The sequence below is a fragment of the Salvelinus fontinalis genome, chromosome 19, assembly GCF_029448725.1.
Source record: "Salvelinus fontinalis isolate EN_2023a chromosome 19, ASM2944872v1, whole genome shotgun sequence".
Taxonomy (NCBI): domain Eukaryota; kingdom Metazoa; phylum Chordata; class Actinopteri; order Salmoniformes; family Salmonidae; genus Salvelinus; species Salvelinus fontinalis.
In genome coordinates this window covers 9,778,675-9,795,467 of record NC_074683.1, presented here as the reverse complement: position 1 = coordinate 9,795,467, position 16,793 = coordinate 9,778,675, and the positions used below count along the sequence as shown (strand labels likewise).

Below are 16,793 nucleotides of genomic sequence, written 5' to 3'. Positions count from 1 at the left end.
CAGGATTCTGAAAATTACATTATCGTCTAGCTCCCGTTTGAAAACTTGTCAGGACATAGAGATGTGTGTTTTATGTAACTTGAGTCCAACTGGCAATTTATTTGCATGGCCATTTTGTATTTTACACAACTGAAGTAATTCATTGTAAAAAATCAAATAAAAACTATATGTAAACTGTGTCTAGTCAAGCTCTTTGGATCTGAGCCAAGTATTTGTAGCGTCTGTCAAAGCATTTGTTTTAGATCAGTTAGAGACCAGACAGTCACTGCTCCTCCCTCACCAACCAATCATTCCTGAGGTCACAGGGCAAAGCTATATCAGCCCCAGAATCAGAGACGGCACTTTTATTTCCTTCGAGCTGAACAAGTGTCAAGAGTATTTGGAAACTGCTACACAGCACAACAGCGAATATTACCTGTATTCTTTTTCTGTCTAGCCTGAAAGGTATGTATTGCACTTGTGGCTGTAGGTAATATTGTGGCTCTAAGTATTGTTTGTAATATTGTGTTATATAGTTGATAGTAATTATTCATTTTTTTAGTATATCTACAGTGAACAACAGCCATGTCATCTATTTTACTGAACTGTATGGGGACTGTCACTGACCATTCTGAATATAGCGAGTGAGTATTTTTTGTTTACTTTGACGTTTCATTACACTACTAGCTCTTGTTCTGCATTAGAGAGACTTTTATTTGACGTTTTCATGACGTTTTCATGTGCTCTCTCTTATGTCAATGTTTTTACAGACCGGAGGTCCCTTTCAAGAACCCCCAGATCCATGTCAAGAACCCCCACTTGGATACAATGGAAGAGGATATTCTCTATCACTTCAACCTGGGTACCAAGACCCACAACCTACCTGAGATGTTTGGAGACATCAAGGTTTGTGGAAGTTGCCCAGACAAAATACTTGAAATACCTGATTTCGAAAAGCTACTCTCAAAGACAGTTAGTTGTCTTTTATATCTCCCCCATTGCAGTTTGTGTGCGTCGGCGGGAGTGCCAATCGGATGAAGTCCTTTGCTCAGTTCATTCACCAGGAGCTGGCCTTGCCCGGAAACATGGATAATATCACAGATATCTGTGAAGGTACCGACCGCTACTCCATGTACAAAGTGGGACCCGTACTTTCTATCAGTGTAAGTATTGCACAATGGATACATCTCCCTCACAAGATAATGGTCTGACTTGACTTTCGATAGACTGTTTAAGACTTTACAACTTGATAAGTGAAAATTATTTATGTAAGCCAGTGACTGACACCTGAAATTGTGTAATATTATTATCAGATGTTTGGTGTATTACCATGTCTTGTAATAATAATAACAATAATTGATTGGATTTATATAGTGCTTTTCCACCTAGGTGCTCAAAGTGCTTTAAAATAGTAAGGGAGGAATTCACCTCTACCACCACCAATGTGTGGCACCTACTTTAATGATGCACGGCAGACATTTTTGTGCCAGAACGCAGCTAGCATAGTGGAGAGGTGAAGAGTTATTTATTTATATATACATACCTACAGTGGGGAGAATAAGTATTTGATACACTGCCGATTTTGCAGGTTTTCCTACTTACAAAGCATGTAGAGGTCTGTAATTTTGATCATAGGTACACTTCAACTGTGCGAGACGGAATCTAAAACAAAAATCCAGAAAATCACATTGTATGATTTTTAAGTAATTAATTTGCATTTTATTGCTTGACATAAGTATTTGATCACCTACCAACCAGTAAGAATTCCGGCTCTCACAGACCTGTTAGTTTTTCTTTAAGAAGCCCTCCTGTTCTCCACTCATTACCTGTATTAACTGCACCTGTTTGAACTCGTTACCTATAGAAAAGACACCTGTCCACACACTCAATCAAACAGACTCCAACCTCTCCACAATGGCCAAGACCAGAGAGCTGTGTAAGGACATCAGGGATAAAATTGTAGACCTGCACAAGGCTGGGATGGGCTACAGGACAATAGGCAAGCAGCTTGGTGAGAAGGCACCAACTGATGGCGCAATTTTTAGAAAATGGAAGAAGTTCAAGATGACGTTCAATCACCCTCAGTCTGGGGCTCCATGCAAGATCTCACCTCGTGGGGCATCAATGATCATGAGGAAGGTGAGGGATCAGCCCAGAACTACACAGCAGGACCTGGTCAATGACCTGAAGAGAGCTGGGACCACAGTCTCAAAGAAAACCATTAGTAACACACTACGCCGTCATGGATTAAAGTCCTGCAGCGCACACAAGGTCCCCCTGCTCAAGCCAGCGCATGTCCAGGCCCATCTGAAGTTTGCCAATGACCATCTGGATGATCTGGATGATCCAGAGGAGGAATCATACAATGTGATTTTCTGGATTTTTGTTGTAGATTCCGTCTCACAGTTGAAGTGTACCTATGCTAAAAATGACAGACCTCTACATGCTTTGTAAGTAGGAAAACCTGCAAAATCGGCAGTGTATCAAATACTTGTTCTCCCCACTGTACATACACTACCGTTCAAAAGTTTGGGGTCACTTAGAAATGTCCTTCTTTTTGAAAGAAAAGTCTATTAAAATAACATCAAATTGATCAGAAATACAGTGTAGACATTGTTAATGTTTTAAAAGGAAAGGGCAGATTTTTTAATGGAATATCTACATAGGCTTGGAAAGGCCAATTATCAGCAACCATCACTCCTGTGTTCCAATGACACGTTGTGTTAGCTAATCCAAGTTTATAATTTTAAAAGGCTAATTGATCAGTAGAAAACCTTTTTGCAATTATGTTAGCACAGCTGAAAACTGTTGTCCTGATTTAAAGAAGCAATAAAACTGACCTTCTTTAGACTAGTTGAGTATCTGGAACATCAGCATTTGTGGGTTCGATTACAGGCTCAAAATGGCCAGAAACAAAGAACTTTCTTCTGAAACTCGTCTGTCTATTCTTGTTCTGAGAAATGAAGGCTATTCCATGTGAGAAATTGCCCAGAAAAGGAAGATCTCGTACAACGCAGTGTATTACTCCCGTCACAGAACAGCGCAAACTGGCTCTAACTAGAATAGAAAGAGGAGTGGGAGGCCCCGGTGCACAACCGAGCAAGAGGACAAATACATTAGAGTGTCTAGTTTGAGAAACAGACGCCTCACAAGTCCTCAACTGGCAGCTTTATTAAATAGTATCCTCAATTCACCAGTCTCAACGTCAACAGTGAAGAGGCAACTCTGGGATGCTGGCCTTCTAGGCAGAGTTCCTCTGTCCAGTGTGTTTTTTTGCCCATCTTAATGTTTTATTTTTATTGGCTAGTCTGAGATATGGCTTTTTCTTTGCAACATCTGTTTCTCTACAATAGTCATTTACAACATTAACAATGTCTACACTGTATTTCTGATCAATTTGATGTTATTTTAATGGACAATTATAATTTTTTTCTTTAAAAAACAAGGACATTTCTAAGTGACCCCAAACTTTGGAACGTGTGTGTGTGTGTGTGTGTGCGTGTGTATGCCAATTAGGAATGAGGAGGATGATTAGGTGGCCATGATGGAAATTGGACCAGTTTGGGTATTTGGCCAGATCACCAGGTTAACACCCCTACTCTTATGATAAGTCCCATGGGATTTTTTTGTGACCCCAGAGAGTCAAGACATCTATTTAACATCCCATCCGAACGACGCCACCCTACAGTCGTGGCCAAAAGTTTTGAGAGTTACAAAAATATTAATTTTTACAACGTTTGCTGCTTCAGTTTCTTTAGATATTTTGGTCAGATGTTACTATGGAATACTGAAGTATAATTACAAGCATTTCATAAGTGTCAAAGGCTTTTATTGACAGTTACATGAAGTTGATGCAAAGAGTCAATATTTGCAGTGTTGACCCTTTTTTTTCAAGACCTTTGCAATCCGCCCTGGTATGCTGTCAATTAACTTCTGGGCCACATCCTGACTGATGGCAGCCCATTCTTGCGTAACCAATGCTTGGAGTTTGTCAGAATTTGTGGGGTTTTGTTTGTCCACCCGCCTCTTGAGGATTGACCACAAGTTCTCAATGGGATTAAGGTCTGGGGAGTTTCCTGGCCATAGACCCAAAATATCGATGTTTTGTTCCCCGAGCCACTTAGTTATCACTTTTGCCTTATGGCAAGGTACTCCATCATGCTGGACAAGGCATTGTTCATCACCAAACTGTTCCTGGATGGTTGTGAGAAGTTGCTCTCGGAGGATGTGTTGGTACCATTCTTTATTCATGGCTGTGTTCTTAGGCAAATTGTGAGTGAGCCCACTCCCTTAGCTGAGAAGCAACCCCACACATGAATGGTCTCAGGATGCTTTACTGTTGGTATGACACAGGACTGATGGTAGTGCTCACCTTGTCTTCTCCTTACAAGCTTTTTTCCGGATTCCCCAAACAATCGGAAAGGGGATTCATCAGAGAAAATGACTTTACCCCAGTCCTCAGCAGTCCAATCGCTGTACCTTTTGCAGAATATCAGTCTGTCCCTGATGTTTTTCCTGGAGAGAAGTGGCTTCTTTGCTGCCCTTCTTGACACCAGGCCATCCTCCAAAAGTCTTTGCCTCACTGTGCATGCAGATGCACTCACACCTGCCTGCTGCCATTCCTGAGCAAGCTCTGTACTGGTGGTGCCCGATCCCGCAGCTGAATCAACTTTAGGAGACGGTCCTGGTGCTTGCTGGACTTTCTTGGGCGCCCTGAAGCCTTCTTCACAACAATTGAACTGCTCTCCTTGAAGTTCTTGATGATCCGATAAATGGTTGATTTAGGTGCAATCTTACTGGCAGCAATATCCTTGCCTGTGAAGCCCTCTTTGTGCAAAGCAATGATGACGGCACGTGTTTCCTTGCAGGTAACCATGGTTGACAAAGGAAGAACAATGATTCCAAGCACCACCCTCCTTTTGAAGCTTCCAGTCTGTTATTCGAACTCAATCAGCATGACAGAGTGATCTCTAGCCTTGTCCTCGTCAACACTCACACCTGTGTTAACGAGAGAATCACTGACATGATGTCAGCTGGTCATTTTGTGGCAGGGCTGAAATGCAGTGGAAATGCTTTTTGGGGATTCAGTTCATTCGCATGGCAAAGAGGGACTTTGCAATTAATTGCAATTCATCTGATCACTCTTCATAACATTCTGGAGTATATGCAAATTGCCATCATACAAACTGAGGCAGCAGACTTTGTGAAAATTCATATTTGTGTCATTCTCAAAACTTTTGGCAACGACTGTACATAGGCCCATGGGCCCTTCACTGCCCTGGGGGCCATGGGATCTCCCTAGACCAGCAGCCTGGTCTCATAGACTAGACTATTGTGTACGATATGTTACATTTGGTATGGTTACATAAGACAGATGGTTACATAAGGCAAAAACTAATGAAGGTGGTTGGTCAGGGTGGATGGGTGAGCATATAACACGAACGTCTAGCAACCCAAAGGTTGCAATTTCGAATCTCATCACGGACAACTAGCAACTTTTCAAGCAACTTTTAGCTAACCCTTCCCCTAACCTTAACCCTTGTAGCTAATCCCTAGCCAGCTAGCCACCTAGCTAGAATTCATAACATTCCATAGGTTTTGCAAATGTGTAACATATTGTACATTTTAACAAATTCGACTCATAGTACGAATTGTAATTCGTAACATATCATACGAAATGGGTGATGGACATCCACGAATGAACACATGCCATATGAAAAGTAATATATCATACTAAATGGAGTGTCTGGGATTTACGTACAGAATAACACAAAATGCTCTGAGACCAAGTTGAGATCAGAGGGAAGAGTGCCTGCCAACCCGAGTTGCTTCCCACTGGGCAGCTGTATCATGGTGTCACCGGCAGTAGCTAACGTGGCCAAATGTTTTCCTCCAATATTTTATTCCATGGATGGTAGCAGCTTTCATGAATTATTTTGTACAGAATTTGATAACCATCTGGATGTCACCGTGATACCATCTACACATTGGGGGGAGCATGCACGGCGAGTCAGTGTTTCACAACACCAAGTACTACTTTCCCGCAGTTCCGTTAACGTTAGTAAAGATTGTTAACCTCACCCCTCTGTCTCTGCAGCATGGTATGGGCGTCCCCTCCATCTCCATCATGCTCCATGAGCTCATCAAGCTGCTGCATCATGCCCGCTGCATCGACTTCACCCTCTTCCGCATTGGCACCTCCGGTGGAGTTGGTCAGAGCGTACTCCCCCCTTTCCATTCTTCTGTCGAATGTTAACATACGTTTATACATGTTGATATAGTCGGGTAACACAGCTCTCTAAATCATGTCACTGGTGTCCCATTACAGGTCTGGAACCAGGAACAGTGGTGGTCACAGACAAGGCGGTGGACTGCTTCTTCCGTGCCCAGTTTGAGCAGGTGGTTCTAGGTAAGGTGATCACCAGGAGCACAGAGCTGGATATGGGCGTCTCCAAGGAGCTGCTGCAGTGCTCGTCCGAGTTAGACGGCGTTCCAACCGTCATTGGAAACACCATGTGCACCAGTGACTTCTACGAAGGTAACCACATCACGTTACCCACCGCTGTACAAATGCTCTAAGTCAAAGCTAGAGTCTGAGAGTTCGGTTGTTTTTCGAATGGTTAGACTGACCCTTTAACTTAGGCAGCATTGGGAATGTACTGTACATCCTAATTGCCTTCTGGCTTTGATCTAACTCAGCCTGTGGTCTGTTGTGGTCCACCAGGTCAGGGTCGGCTGGATGGAGCTCTCTGCTCCTTCTCCACTGAAGACAAGCTGGAGTACCTAAGGAAAGCCTATAACACAGGAGTCCGGAATATTGAGATGGAGTCCACCGTCTTCGCAGCCATGTGTCGTGCCTGTGCCATCAAAGGTGTTATTCAAAATAAATCAGTCTCGCTATGTCTCCAATGTCACTAATTTTGACAGGGAAAATTCAGTAATCAATTTTAATTTCCTCCTTATTAAAAGAAAAAGGTTTTACATTTGTAACGGATGTAACACTTTTCTCCCCCAGCGGCTGTCGTCTGTGTGACTTTGTTGAACCGTTTCGATGGGGATCAGATCTCCACCCCTCATGATGTGCTGGTGGAGTATCAACAGAGACCTCAGGTTCTGGTGGCTCACTTCATCAAGAAACGCCTGGGCCTCATCGCCTAAGCTCCCTCCGATCACCTCTGCTGCCCATGGTTTGCACATAGCTACAGCCTCAACTGTTATGTCAACTGTTATGTGGACATACACTCAGTGTACAAAACATTAGGAACTCCTTCCTATTGAGTTGCACCCTTTTTGCCCCTGACTGAAGTGGATTTAACAGGTGACATCAATAAGGGATCATAGCTTTCACCTGGTCAGACTGTCATGGAAAGAGCAGGTGTTCTTAATGTTTTGTACAGTCAGTATATGTATACAGTCATGATGATATGTTAAGATACTATTTAAAGTGTTCTAAAAGTACATGAAGATTTTACAGATGTGTTGTATCGTGTATGATTTGTTAAATGAAGCTCAGAGTGGGCTCCTACGCAATTGTGTGGTATATTTGTAATGGTGTTACAGTTGAAGTCGGAAGTTTACATACACCTTAGCCAAATACATTTAAACTCAGTTTTTTACAATTCCTGACATTTAATCCTAGTAGAAATTCCTTGTCTTAGGTCAGTTAGGATCACCACTTTATATTAACAATGTGAAATGTCAGAATAAGAATAGAGAATTATTTATTTCAGCTTTTATTTCTTTCATCACATCCCAGTGGGTCAGAAGTTTACATACACTCAATTAGTATTGGTAGCATTGCCTTTAAATTGTTTAACTTGGGTCAAACGTTTCAGGTAGCCTTCCACAAGCTTCCCACAATAAGTTTGGTGAATTTTGGCCCATTCCTCCTGACAGAGCTGGTGTAACTGAGTCAGGTTTGTAGGAGACGTGAATCTAACATACAGTTGAAGTCGGAAGTTTACAGTTAAACTCAGTTTTTCACAATTCCTGGTGTAACTGAGTTTTGTAGGCCTCCTTGCTCGAACACAATTTTTCAGTTCTGCCCACAAATGTTCTATAGGATTGAGGTCAGGGCTTTGTGATGGCCACTCCAATACCTTGACTTTGTTGTCCTTAAGCCATTTTGCCACAACTTTGGAAGTATGCTTGGGGTCATTGCCCATTTGGAAGACCCATTTGCGACCAAGCTTTAACCTCATGACTGATGTTGCTTCAACATATCCAGAAAATGTTCCTGCCTCATGATGCCATCTATTTTGTGAAGTGTACGAGTCCCTCCTGCAGGAAAGCACCCCCACAACATGATGCTGCCACCCCCGTGCATCACGGTTGGGATGGTCTTCTTCGGCTTGCAAGCCTCCCCCTTTTTCCTCCAAACATAACGATGGTCATTATGGCCAAACAGTTCTATTTTTGTTTCATCAGACCAGAGGACATTTCTACAAAAAGTACGATCTTTGTCTCCATGTGCAGTTGCAAACTGTAGTCTGGCTTTTTTATGGCGGTTTTGGAGCAGTGGCTTCTTCCTTGTTTCTTCCTTGCGGAGTTTATACTTGCGTACTATTGTTTGTACAGATGAACGTAGTACCTTCAGGCATTTGGAAATTGCTCCCAAGGATGAACCAGATTTGTGGAGGTCTATAATTTATTTTCTTCGGTCTTGGCTGATTTCTTTTGATTTTCCCATGATGTCAAGCAAAGAGGCACTGAGTTTGAGCCTTGAAATACATCCACAGGTACACCTCCAATTGACTCAAATGATGTCAATTAGCCTATCAGAAGCTTCTAAAGCATGACAATTTTCTGGAGTTTTCCAAGCTGTTTAAAGGCACAGTCAACTTAGTGTATGTAAACTTCTGACCCACTGGAATTGTGATAGTGAATTATAAGTGAAATAACCTGTATGTAAACAATTGTTGGAAAAATTACCTTGGTCATGCACAAAGTAGATGTCCTATTCGACTTGCCAAAACTATATACATTTGTGGAGTGGTTGAAAAACGAGTTTTAATGACTCCAACCTAAGTGTATGTAAACTTCCGACTTCAACTGTATATATTGTGTTGCTTTTGACTACCTTGACTGTGTAGATGAAATTGTTGGTTTCTCTATAACTACACTGAACAAAATTATAAACGCAACCTGTAAAGATCCCAGAAATGTTCCATATGCATAAAAAGCTTATTTCTCTATTTTTTGGGGCACAAATTTGATTACATCCCTGTTAGTGAGCATTTCTACTTTGCCACGATAATCCATGCAGCCAACTGATGTGGCATTTCAAGAAGCTGAATGAACAGCATAGGTGCACCTTGTGCTGGGGACAATAAAAGGCCACTAATATTTGCAGTTTTGTCACACAACACAATGCCACAGATATCTCAAGTTTTGAGGGAGTGTGCAATTGGCATGCTGACTGCAGGAATGTCAGCCAGAGCTGTTGCCACAATTAACTGTTCATTTATCTACCATATACCGCCTCCAATGTCATTTTAGAGAATTTGGCAGTACGTCCAAATGGCCTCAACCGCAGGCCACATGTATGGCATTGTGTGGACAAATGGTTTTCTGATGTCAGCGTTGTGAACAGAGTGCCCCATGGTGGGGTTATGTTATCGGCAGGCATAAACTACGGACAATGAACACAATTGCATTTTATCGATGGCAATTTGAATGCACAGAGATACCATGATGAGATCCTGAGGCCTATTGTCGTGCCATTCATCTGCCGCCATCACCTCATGTTTCAGCATGAAAATGCACAGCCCCATGTTGCAAGGTTCTGTACACAATTCCTAGATCTGAAAATGTCCCAGTTCTTCCATGGCCTGCGTCCTCACCAGACATGTCACCCATTGAGCATGTTTGGAATGCTCTGGATTGACGTGTACGACAGCGTGTTCCAGTTCCCGCCAATATCCAGCAACTTTGCACAGCCATTGAAGAGGAGTGGGAGAACATTCCACAGGCCACAATCAACAACCTGAGCAACTATGCGAAGAAAATGTGTCGCGCTGCATGAGAGAAATGGTGGTCACACCAGATACTGACTGGTTTTCTGATCAACACCCCTACCTTTTTTTTTAAAGGTATCTGTGACCAACAGATACATATCTGTATTCCCAGTCACGGGAAATCCATAGATTTGGGCCTAATGAATTCATTTCAATTGACTGATTTAGTTAGAGGAATTGTAACTCAGTAAAATATTTGAAATTGTTGCATGTGGCTTCTCTATTTTTGTTCAGTGTACCTGATGACATAAGTCCTATGACTTTTAAAAATGTTTAAAGGATTTCGAGAAAGATGCTCTCTTCTGACTGTAATTTAATCAAATGGCTCAGGAGTTAGGCACACTGGCGTAGCGGAACTATATTTAGAAATTGAAATGCATCTCTGACTTCATTGTACCTGACATTTTAAGATTCGGAATAAATTCAGTTCGGGCCTGGCTGATATGGGTCCACATCCTCTTATTCAACATGGATTATTAAGAAATGACTAGCTTCAAAATGGAGATGAGACACTAAAGGATTGCAAAAATAGCCCAGCAATAGTCATATTTATCTGAACTTTGCACTGACACGTAGCCCAAGCAGCTTATCGTTATAACATCCATGTACACTGAGTGTATAAAACATTAAGAACACCTTCTTAATATTGAGTTGCTCCCCCTTATGCCCTCAGAACAGCCTCAATTCATCGAGGCATGGACTCTAGAAGGTGTCAAAAGCGTTCCACAGGGATGCTGGCCCATGTTGACTCCAATGCGTCCCACAGTTGTGTCAAGTTACCTGGATATCATTTCACATCAAATTCTATTTGTCACATGCGCCGAATACAACAGGTATTACCTTTTTACGTGTCATTTTTAACTGTGTTTTAATGTTCTAATGCTACCTTACAGTTGGGGATGTAGGAGACATCGGTGAGCATATCGGAATCGGACGATATTAGCTAAAAATGCCAACATCGGCATCGTCCCAATGTCTAGTTTAACGCCGATGTGCAAAACCGATGTCAAAGCTGACGTGCATACCTATATAACGTAAGTAGATGATGTAATGACGGCACAAACAATACAGCGATACACAGAACAAAAGCAGAAAAATACTAAGCGCATACTTCCAAGTCGAACAGTCATTTGAAAGAATAAGGCAAAATCCAATAACGGCAAGATAATGGAATTCTTTGCCCTTGACAATCAACCGTCCTCCGTCGTTGATGATGTTGGCTTTCGCCGACTGGTCGAGCGCCGGTATACACTCTTTTTCAGATGTTGCCCTACCGGAGTTACACAGTATTGTTGAAACGTACATCTTTGATCTACTTGCTATAGGCGTCACTGCTATTAGCTTCATGACTGACATTTGGACCAGCGATGTCAGTCCCATGACCATGCTGAGTCTGACAGCACAGTGGGTCGATGAGGATTTCGTACTGAGGAAAGCCGTATTGCATGCTCAAGAATGTTCTGGTTCTCATACCGCTGCTGCTATTTCAATGACACGTGAGAACATGTTTGAAACTTGGAAACATGAACACACTTCTAGCGCCATTCGAACAACTGCTGGATGGAAAGGTGGAAACGAACACAGAGACAGTGCGCACCGAGAAAGAGAGGCCACGGACAGACAGAGCTGAAACTTCACTGCTTGACATGTATGATGAAATCCTGCTGGCTGAGAATGAAACGACTGAACAAATGAACAACGAAACAGCACAGCAAGTAAGTGAAAGCCCAGTAAGTAAGTGAAAGAAATAGGTTTTGATTATGTTTTACTGGTAATGGGGACATCAAATCAAATTGTATTTGTCACATACACATGGTTAGTAGATGTTAATGCGAGTGTAGCGAAATGCTTGTGCTGCTAGTTCCGACAGTGCCGTAATATCTAACAGTAATATCTATCAAGTAATCTAACAATTCCCCAACAACCACCTAATACACACAAATCTAAAGAGGTGAATGAGAATATGTACATGTAAGTATATGGATGAGCGATGGCGAAGGTGCAATAGATGGTATAAAATACAGTATATACATGTGATATGAGTAATGTAAGATATGTAAACATTATTAAAGGGGCATTATTTAGATTGTATAAAGTGACTAGTGATCCATTTATTAAAGTGGCCAGTGATTGGGTCTCAATGTAGGCAGCAGTCTCTCTGAGTTAGTGATTGCTGTTTAGCAGTCTGAAGGCCTTGAGATTGAAGCTGTTTTTCAGTCTCTCAGTCCCAGCTTGATGCACCTGTACTGACCTCGCCTTCTGGATGGTAGCGGTGTGGACAGGCAGTGGCTCGGGTGGTTTGATGTCCTTGATGATCTTTTTGTCCTTCCTGTGACATCGGGTGCTGTAGGTGTCATCGAGAGCAGGTAGTTTGCCCCCGGTGATGCGTTGTGCAGACCACACCACCCTCTGGAGAGCCTTGCGGTTGAGGGCGGTGCAGTTGCCATAGCAGCCTGTGATACAGCCCGATAGGATGTTCTTGATTGTGCATCTGTAAAAGTTTGTCAGGTTTTTGGGTGACAAGCACAATTTCTTCCTCCTCCTGAGGTTTAAGAGGCGCTGTTGCGCCTTCTTCACCACACTGTCTGTGTGAGTGGACCATTTCAGTTTATCGGTGATGTGTACGCCGAGGAACTTAAAACTTTCCACCTTCTCCACTACTGACCCGTCGATGTGGATAGAGGGGTGCTCCCTCTGCTGTTTCCTGATGTACACAATCATCTCCTTTGTTTTGTTGACGTTGAGTGAGAGGTTTTTTTCCTGACACCACACTCCGAATGCCCTCACCCCCTTTGTGTAGGCTGTCTCATCGTTGTTGGTAATCAAGCCCACTACTGTTGTGTCGTCTGCAAACTTGATGATTGAGTTGGAGGCGTGCATGGCTACACAGTCATGGGTGAACAATGATAACAGGAGGGGGCTGAGCACGCACCATTGTGGTGTAGTTTTGAGGGTCAGCGATGTGGAGATGTTGTTTCCTACCTTCACCACCTGGGGGTGGCCCGTCAGAAAGTCCAGGACCCAATTGCACAGGGCGGGGTTGAGACCCAGGGCCTCCAGCTTGATGATGAGCTTGGAGGGTACTATGGTGTTGAATGCTGAGCTGTAATCAATGAACAGCATTCTTACATAGGTATTCCTTTTGTCCAGATGGGTTAGGGTAGTGTGCAGTGTGATGGCGATTGCGTCGTCTTTGCCTTCTCGAGTACAGGAACAATGGTAGCCATCTTGAAGCATGTGGGGACAACAGACTGGGATAGAGAGCGATTGAATATGTCGAGAACACGGCTAGGGATGCCGTCTGGCCAGCTACCTTGCGAGGGTTGACACGTTTAAATGTTTTACGTCAGCCACGGAGAAGGAGAGGGTGGGGGCACAGTCCTTGTTAGCGGGCCTTGACTGTGGCACTGTATTATCCTCAAATCGGGCAAAGAAGGTGTTTTTCGTTTGTCTGGAAACGTGACATTGGTGTCCGTGACGTGACTGGATTTATTTTTGTAGTCCGTGATTTCCTGTAGACCCTGCCACATACGTCTCGTGTCTGAGCCATTGAATTGCGACTCCACCTTGACCCTGTACTGGCATTTTGCTTGTTTGATTGCCTTGCGGAGGGAATAGCTACACTTTATATTCAGACATATTCCCAGACCTCTTTCTATGGTTAAATGCGGTGGATCGCGCTTTTAATTTTACGTGAATGCCGCCATCCATCCACGGTTTCTGGATAGGGTAGGTTTTAATAGTCACAGTGGGTACAACATCTCCAATGCACTTCTTTATAAACACACTCACAGAGTCAGCGTATAGGTCGATGTTGTTCTCTGAGGCTGACCAGAACATAATCCAGTCCGCGTATTCAAAACAATCTTGAAGCCTGGCTTCTGATTGATCGGACCAGCGTTGAATGGTTCTCGTCACTGGTACATCCTGTTTGAGTTTCTGCCTATAAGACGGAAGGAGAAAGATGGCGTTGTGGTCGGATTTGCAGACGTAAATGCCAAAAAAATATATTTTTGGTCAGTGTGGTGTGTGTGTGTGTAACCTTTATTTAACTAGGCAAGTCAGTTAAGAACAAATTCTTATTTACAATGACGGCCTACCTCGGCCAAACCCGGACGACGCTGGCCCAATTGTGCGCCGCCCTATGGGACTCCCAATCACAGCCGGATGTGATACAGCCTGGATTCAAACCAGGTACTGTAGTGACGCCTCTTGCACTGAGATGCAGTGCCTCAGACCTCTGCGTCCATGTGTGTGTGTGTGTGTTAACTATTTAACTGTACTAGATGCTTAAAAGGCCGCAATTTTTTAAATATTGGTTATTGGTGTATGTATCTTTTTTTGGCAAGGAAAATATTGGATATTGGTGTCAGCCAAAACTGTCATATCGGTGCATCCCTACTTAAAGTGAAATGCTTACTACAAGCCCTTAACCAACAACAATGGGGCTTGCCGTGTGGTAGCAGAGAGAACAGTCTATGAATAGGGTGGCTGGAGTCTTCGACCATTTTTAGGACCTTCGTCTGACACCGCCTGGTACAGAGGTCCTGGATGGCAGGAAGCTTGGCCACAGTGATGTACTGGGCCGTACACACTAACCTCTGTAGTGACAGAGGCCGAGCAGTTGCCATACCAGGCAGTGATTCAACCAGTCAGGATGCTCTCGATGGTGCAGCTGTAGAGGATCTGAGGACCCATGCCAAATCTTTTCAATCTCCTGAGGGGGAACAGGTTTTGTCGTGCCCTCTTCATGACTGTCTTGGTGTGCTTGGGCCATGATATTTTGTTGGTGATGTGGACACCAAGCAACTTGAAGCTCTCAACCTGCTCCATTACAGCCCCGTCGATGAGAATGGGGGCGTGCTCGGTCCTCCCGTTCATGTAGTCCACAATCATCTCCTTTGTCTTGATCACGTTGAGGGAGAGGTTGTTATCCTGGCACCACACGGCCAGGTCTCTCCTTATAGGCTGTCTCATCATTGTCGGTGATAAGGCCTACCACTCATCGGCAAACTTAATGAGGGAGTCGTGCCTGGCCATTCAGTCATGGATGAACAAGGAGTACAGGAGGGGACTGAGCACGCACTCCTGAGGTGCCCCCGTGTTGAGGGTCAGCGTGGCAGATGTGTTGTTACCTACCCTTACCACCTGGGGGTGGCCCGTCAGGAAGTCCAGGATCCAGTTGCAGAGGGAGGTGTTTAGTCCCAGGGTCCTTAGCTTAGTGATGAGCTTTGTGGGCACTATGGTGTTGAACTCTGAGCTGTAGTCAATGAATAGCATTCTCACGTAGGTGTTCCTTTTGTCCAAGTTTGAAAGGGCAGTGTGGAGTGCAATAGACATTGCATCATCTGTGGATCTGTTAGGGTGGTATGCAAATTGGAGTGGGTCTAGTGTTTCTGGGATAATGGTGTTGATGTGAGCCATGACCAGCCTTTCAAAGCACTTCATGGCTACAGACATGAGTGCTACGATTCGGTAGTACAGACTCAGGCAGGGACTGGTTGAAAATGTCAGTGAAGACACTTGCCAGTTGGTCAGCGCATGCTTGGAGTACACGTCCTGGTAATACGTCTGGTCCTGTGGCCTTCTGAATGTTGACCTGTTTAAAGGTCTTACTCACATCGGCTACGGAGAGCGTGATCACACAGCCGTCCGGAAAAGCTGATGCTCTCATGCATGCTGTGTTGCTTGCCTCGAAGCGAGAAGTAATTTAGCTCATCTGGTAGGCTCGTGTCAATGGGCAGCTCGCGGCTGTGCTTCCCTTTGTAGTCTGTAATAGTTTACAAGCCCTGCCACATCCGACGAGCGTCTGAGCCGGTGTAGTACAATTCATTCTTAATCCTGTATTGATGCTTTGACTGTTTGATGGTTCGTCTGAGGGCATAGTGGGATTTCTTATAAGCGTCTGGGTTAGAGTCCCACTCTTTGAAAGCGGTACCTCTACCCTTTAGCTCAGTGTGGATGTTACCTGTAATCCATGGCTTCTGGTTGGGGTATGTACGTTCGGTCACTGTGGGCACGACATCATCGATGCACTTATTGATGAAGCCAGTGACTGATGTGGTGTACTCTTCAAAGCCATCAGAAGAATCCCAGAACATATTCCAGTCTGTGTTAGCAAAATAGTCCTGTAGCTGAGCATCTGCATCATCTGACCACTTCCATATTGACCGAGTCACTGGTGCTTCCTGCTTTAGTTTTGGCTTGTATCCAGAAATCAGGAGAATAGAATTAAGGTCAGATTTGTCAAATGGAGGACGAGGGAGAGCTTTGGGTGGTGGACCATTCTTGATACACACAGGAAACTGTTGAGCGTGAACAGCCCAGCAGCATTGCAGTTCTTGACACAAACCGGTGCGCCTGGGACCTACTACCATACCCCGTTCAAAGGTACTTAAACCTTTTGTCCTGCCCATTCAGCCTCTAAATGGCAGACATACACAATCCATGTCTCAATTGTCTCAAGGCTTAGAAATCCCTCTTTAACATGTCTCCTCCCCTTCAACTACACTGATTGAAGTAGATTTAACAAGTGACATCAATAAGGGATCATATCTTTCACCTGGATTCACCTGGTCAGTCATGGAAAGAGCACGTATTCCTAATGTTTGTACACTCAGTGCATGTTACAGAGTCAAATGAGCAACTATATACAGCGAAATACCATACATGACAGGTTTCTCATAATGACAGGCAGTTGTTATCTAACGTCACAGTGGCACGAAACGCAGACATTCTGTGTTAAATGAAGTATCAGATACCGACAGATAGCAAAGGGAGGCGTATGAGGAATACTGC

The 16,793-nt window shown here is 43.8% G+C and overlaps 1 protein-coding gene across 1 annotated transcript; it reads left to right on the top strand.

Moving 5' to 3' along the window:
* Positions 1 to 283: 283 nt before the first annotated feature.
* Positions 284 to 10,203, top strand: LOC129816334 (uridine phosphorylase 2-like). The gene is made up of 7 exons (XM_055870702.1): positions 284 to 623; positions 750 to 885; positions 984 to 1,142; positions 6,077 to 6,191; positions 6,308 to 6,517; positions 6,704 to 6,850; positions 6,995 to 10,203. Exons 1-7 carry the CDS (start codon positions 565 to 567, stop codon positions 7,135 to 7,137), a joined length of 969 nt encoding a protein of 322 aa, XP_055726677.1. The 5' UTR covers positions 284 to 564; the 3' UTR covers positions 7,138 to 10,203.
* The last annotated feature ends 6,590 nt before the right edge of the window (positions 10,204 to 16,793 follow it).

Coding starts and splice junctions, on each gene's coding strand:
- LOC129816334 (XM_055870702.1), top strand. CDS start 565: ATGTCATCTATTTTACTGAACTGTATGGGGACTGTCACTGACCATTCT. Junction 886..983: donor AGATGTTTGGAGACATCAAG/GTTTGTGGAAGT, acceptor CCCCCATTGCAG/TTTGTGTGCGTCGGCGGGAG. Junction 6,192..6,307: donor TGGCACCTCCGGTGGAGTTG/GTCAGAGCGTAC, acceptor GTCCCATTACAG/GTCTGGAACCAGGAACAGTG.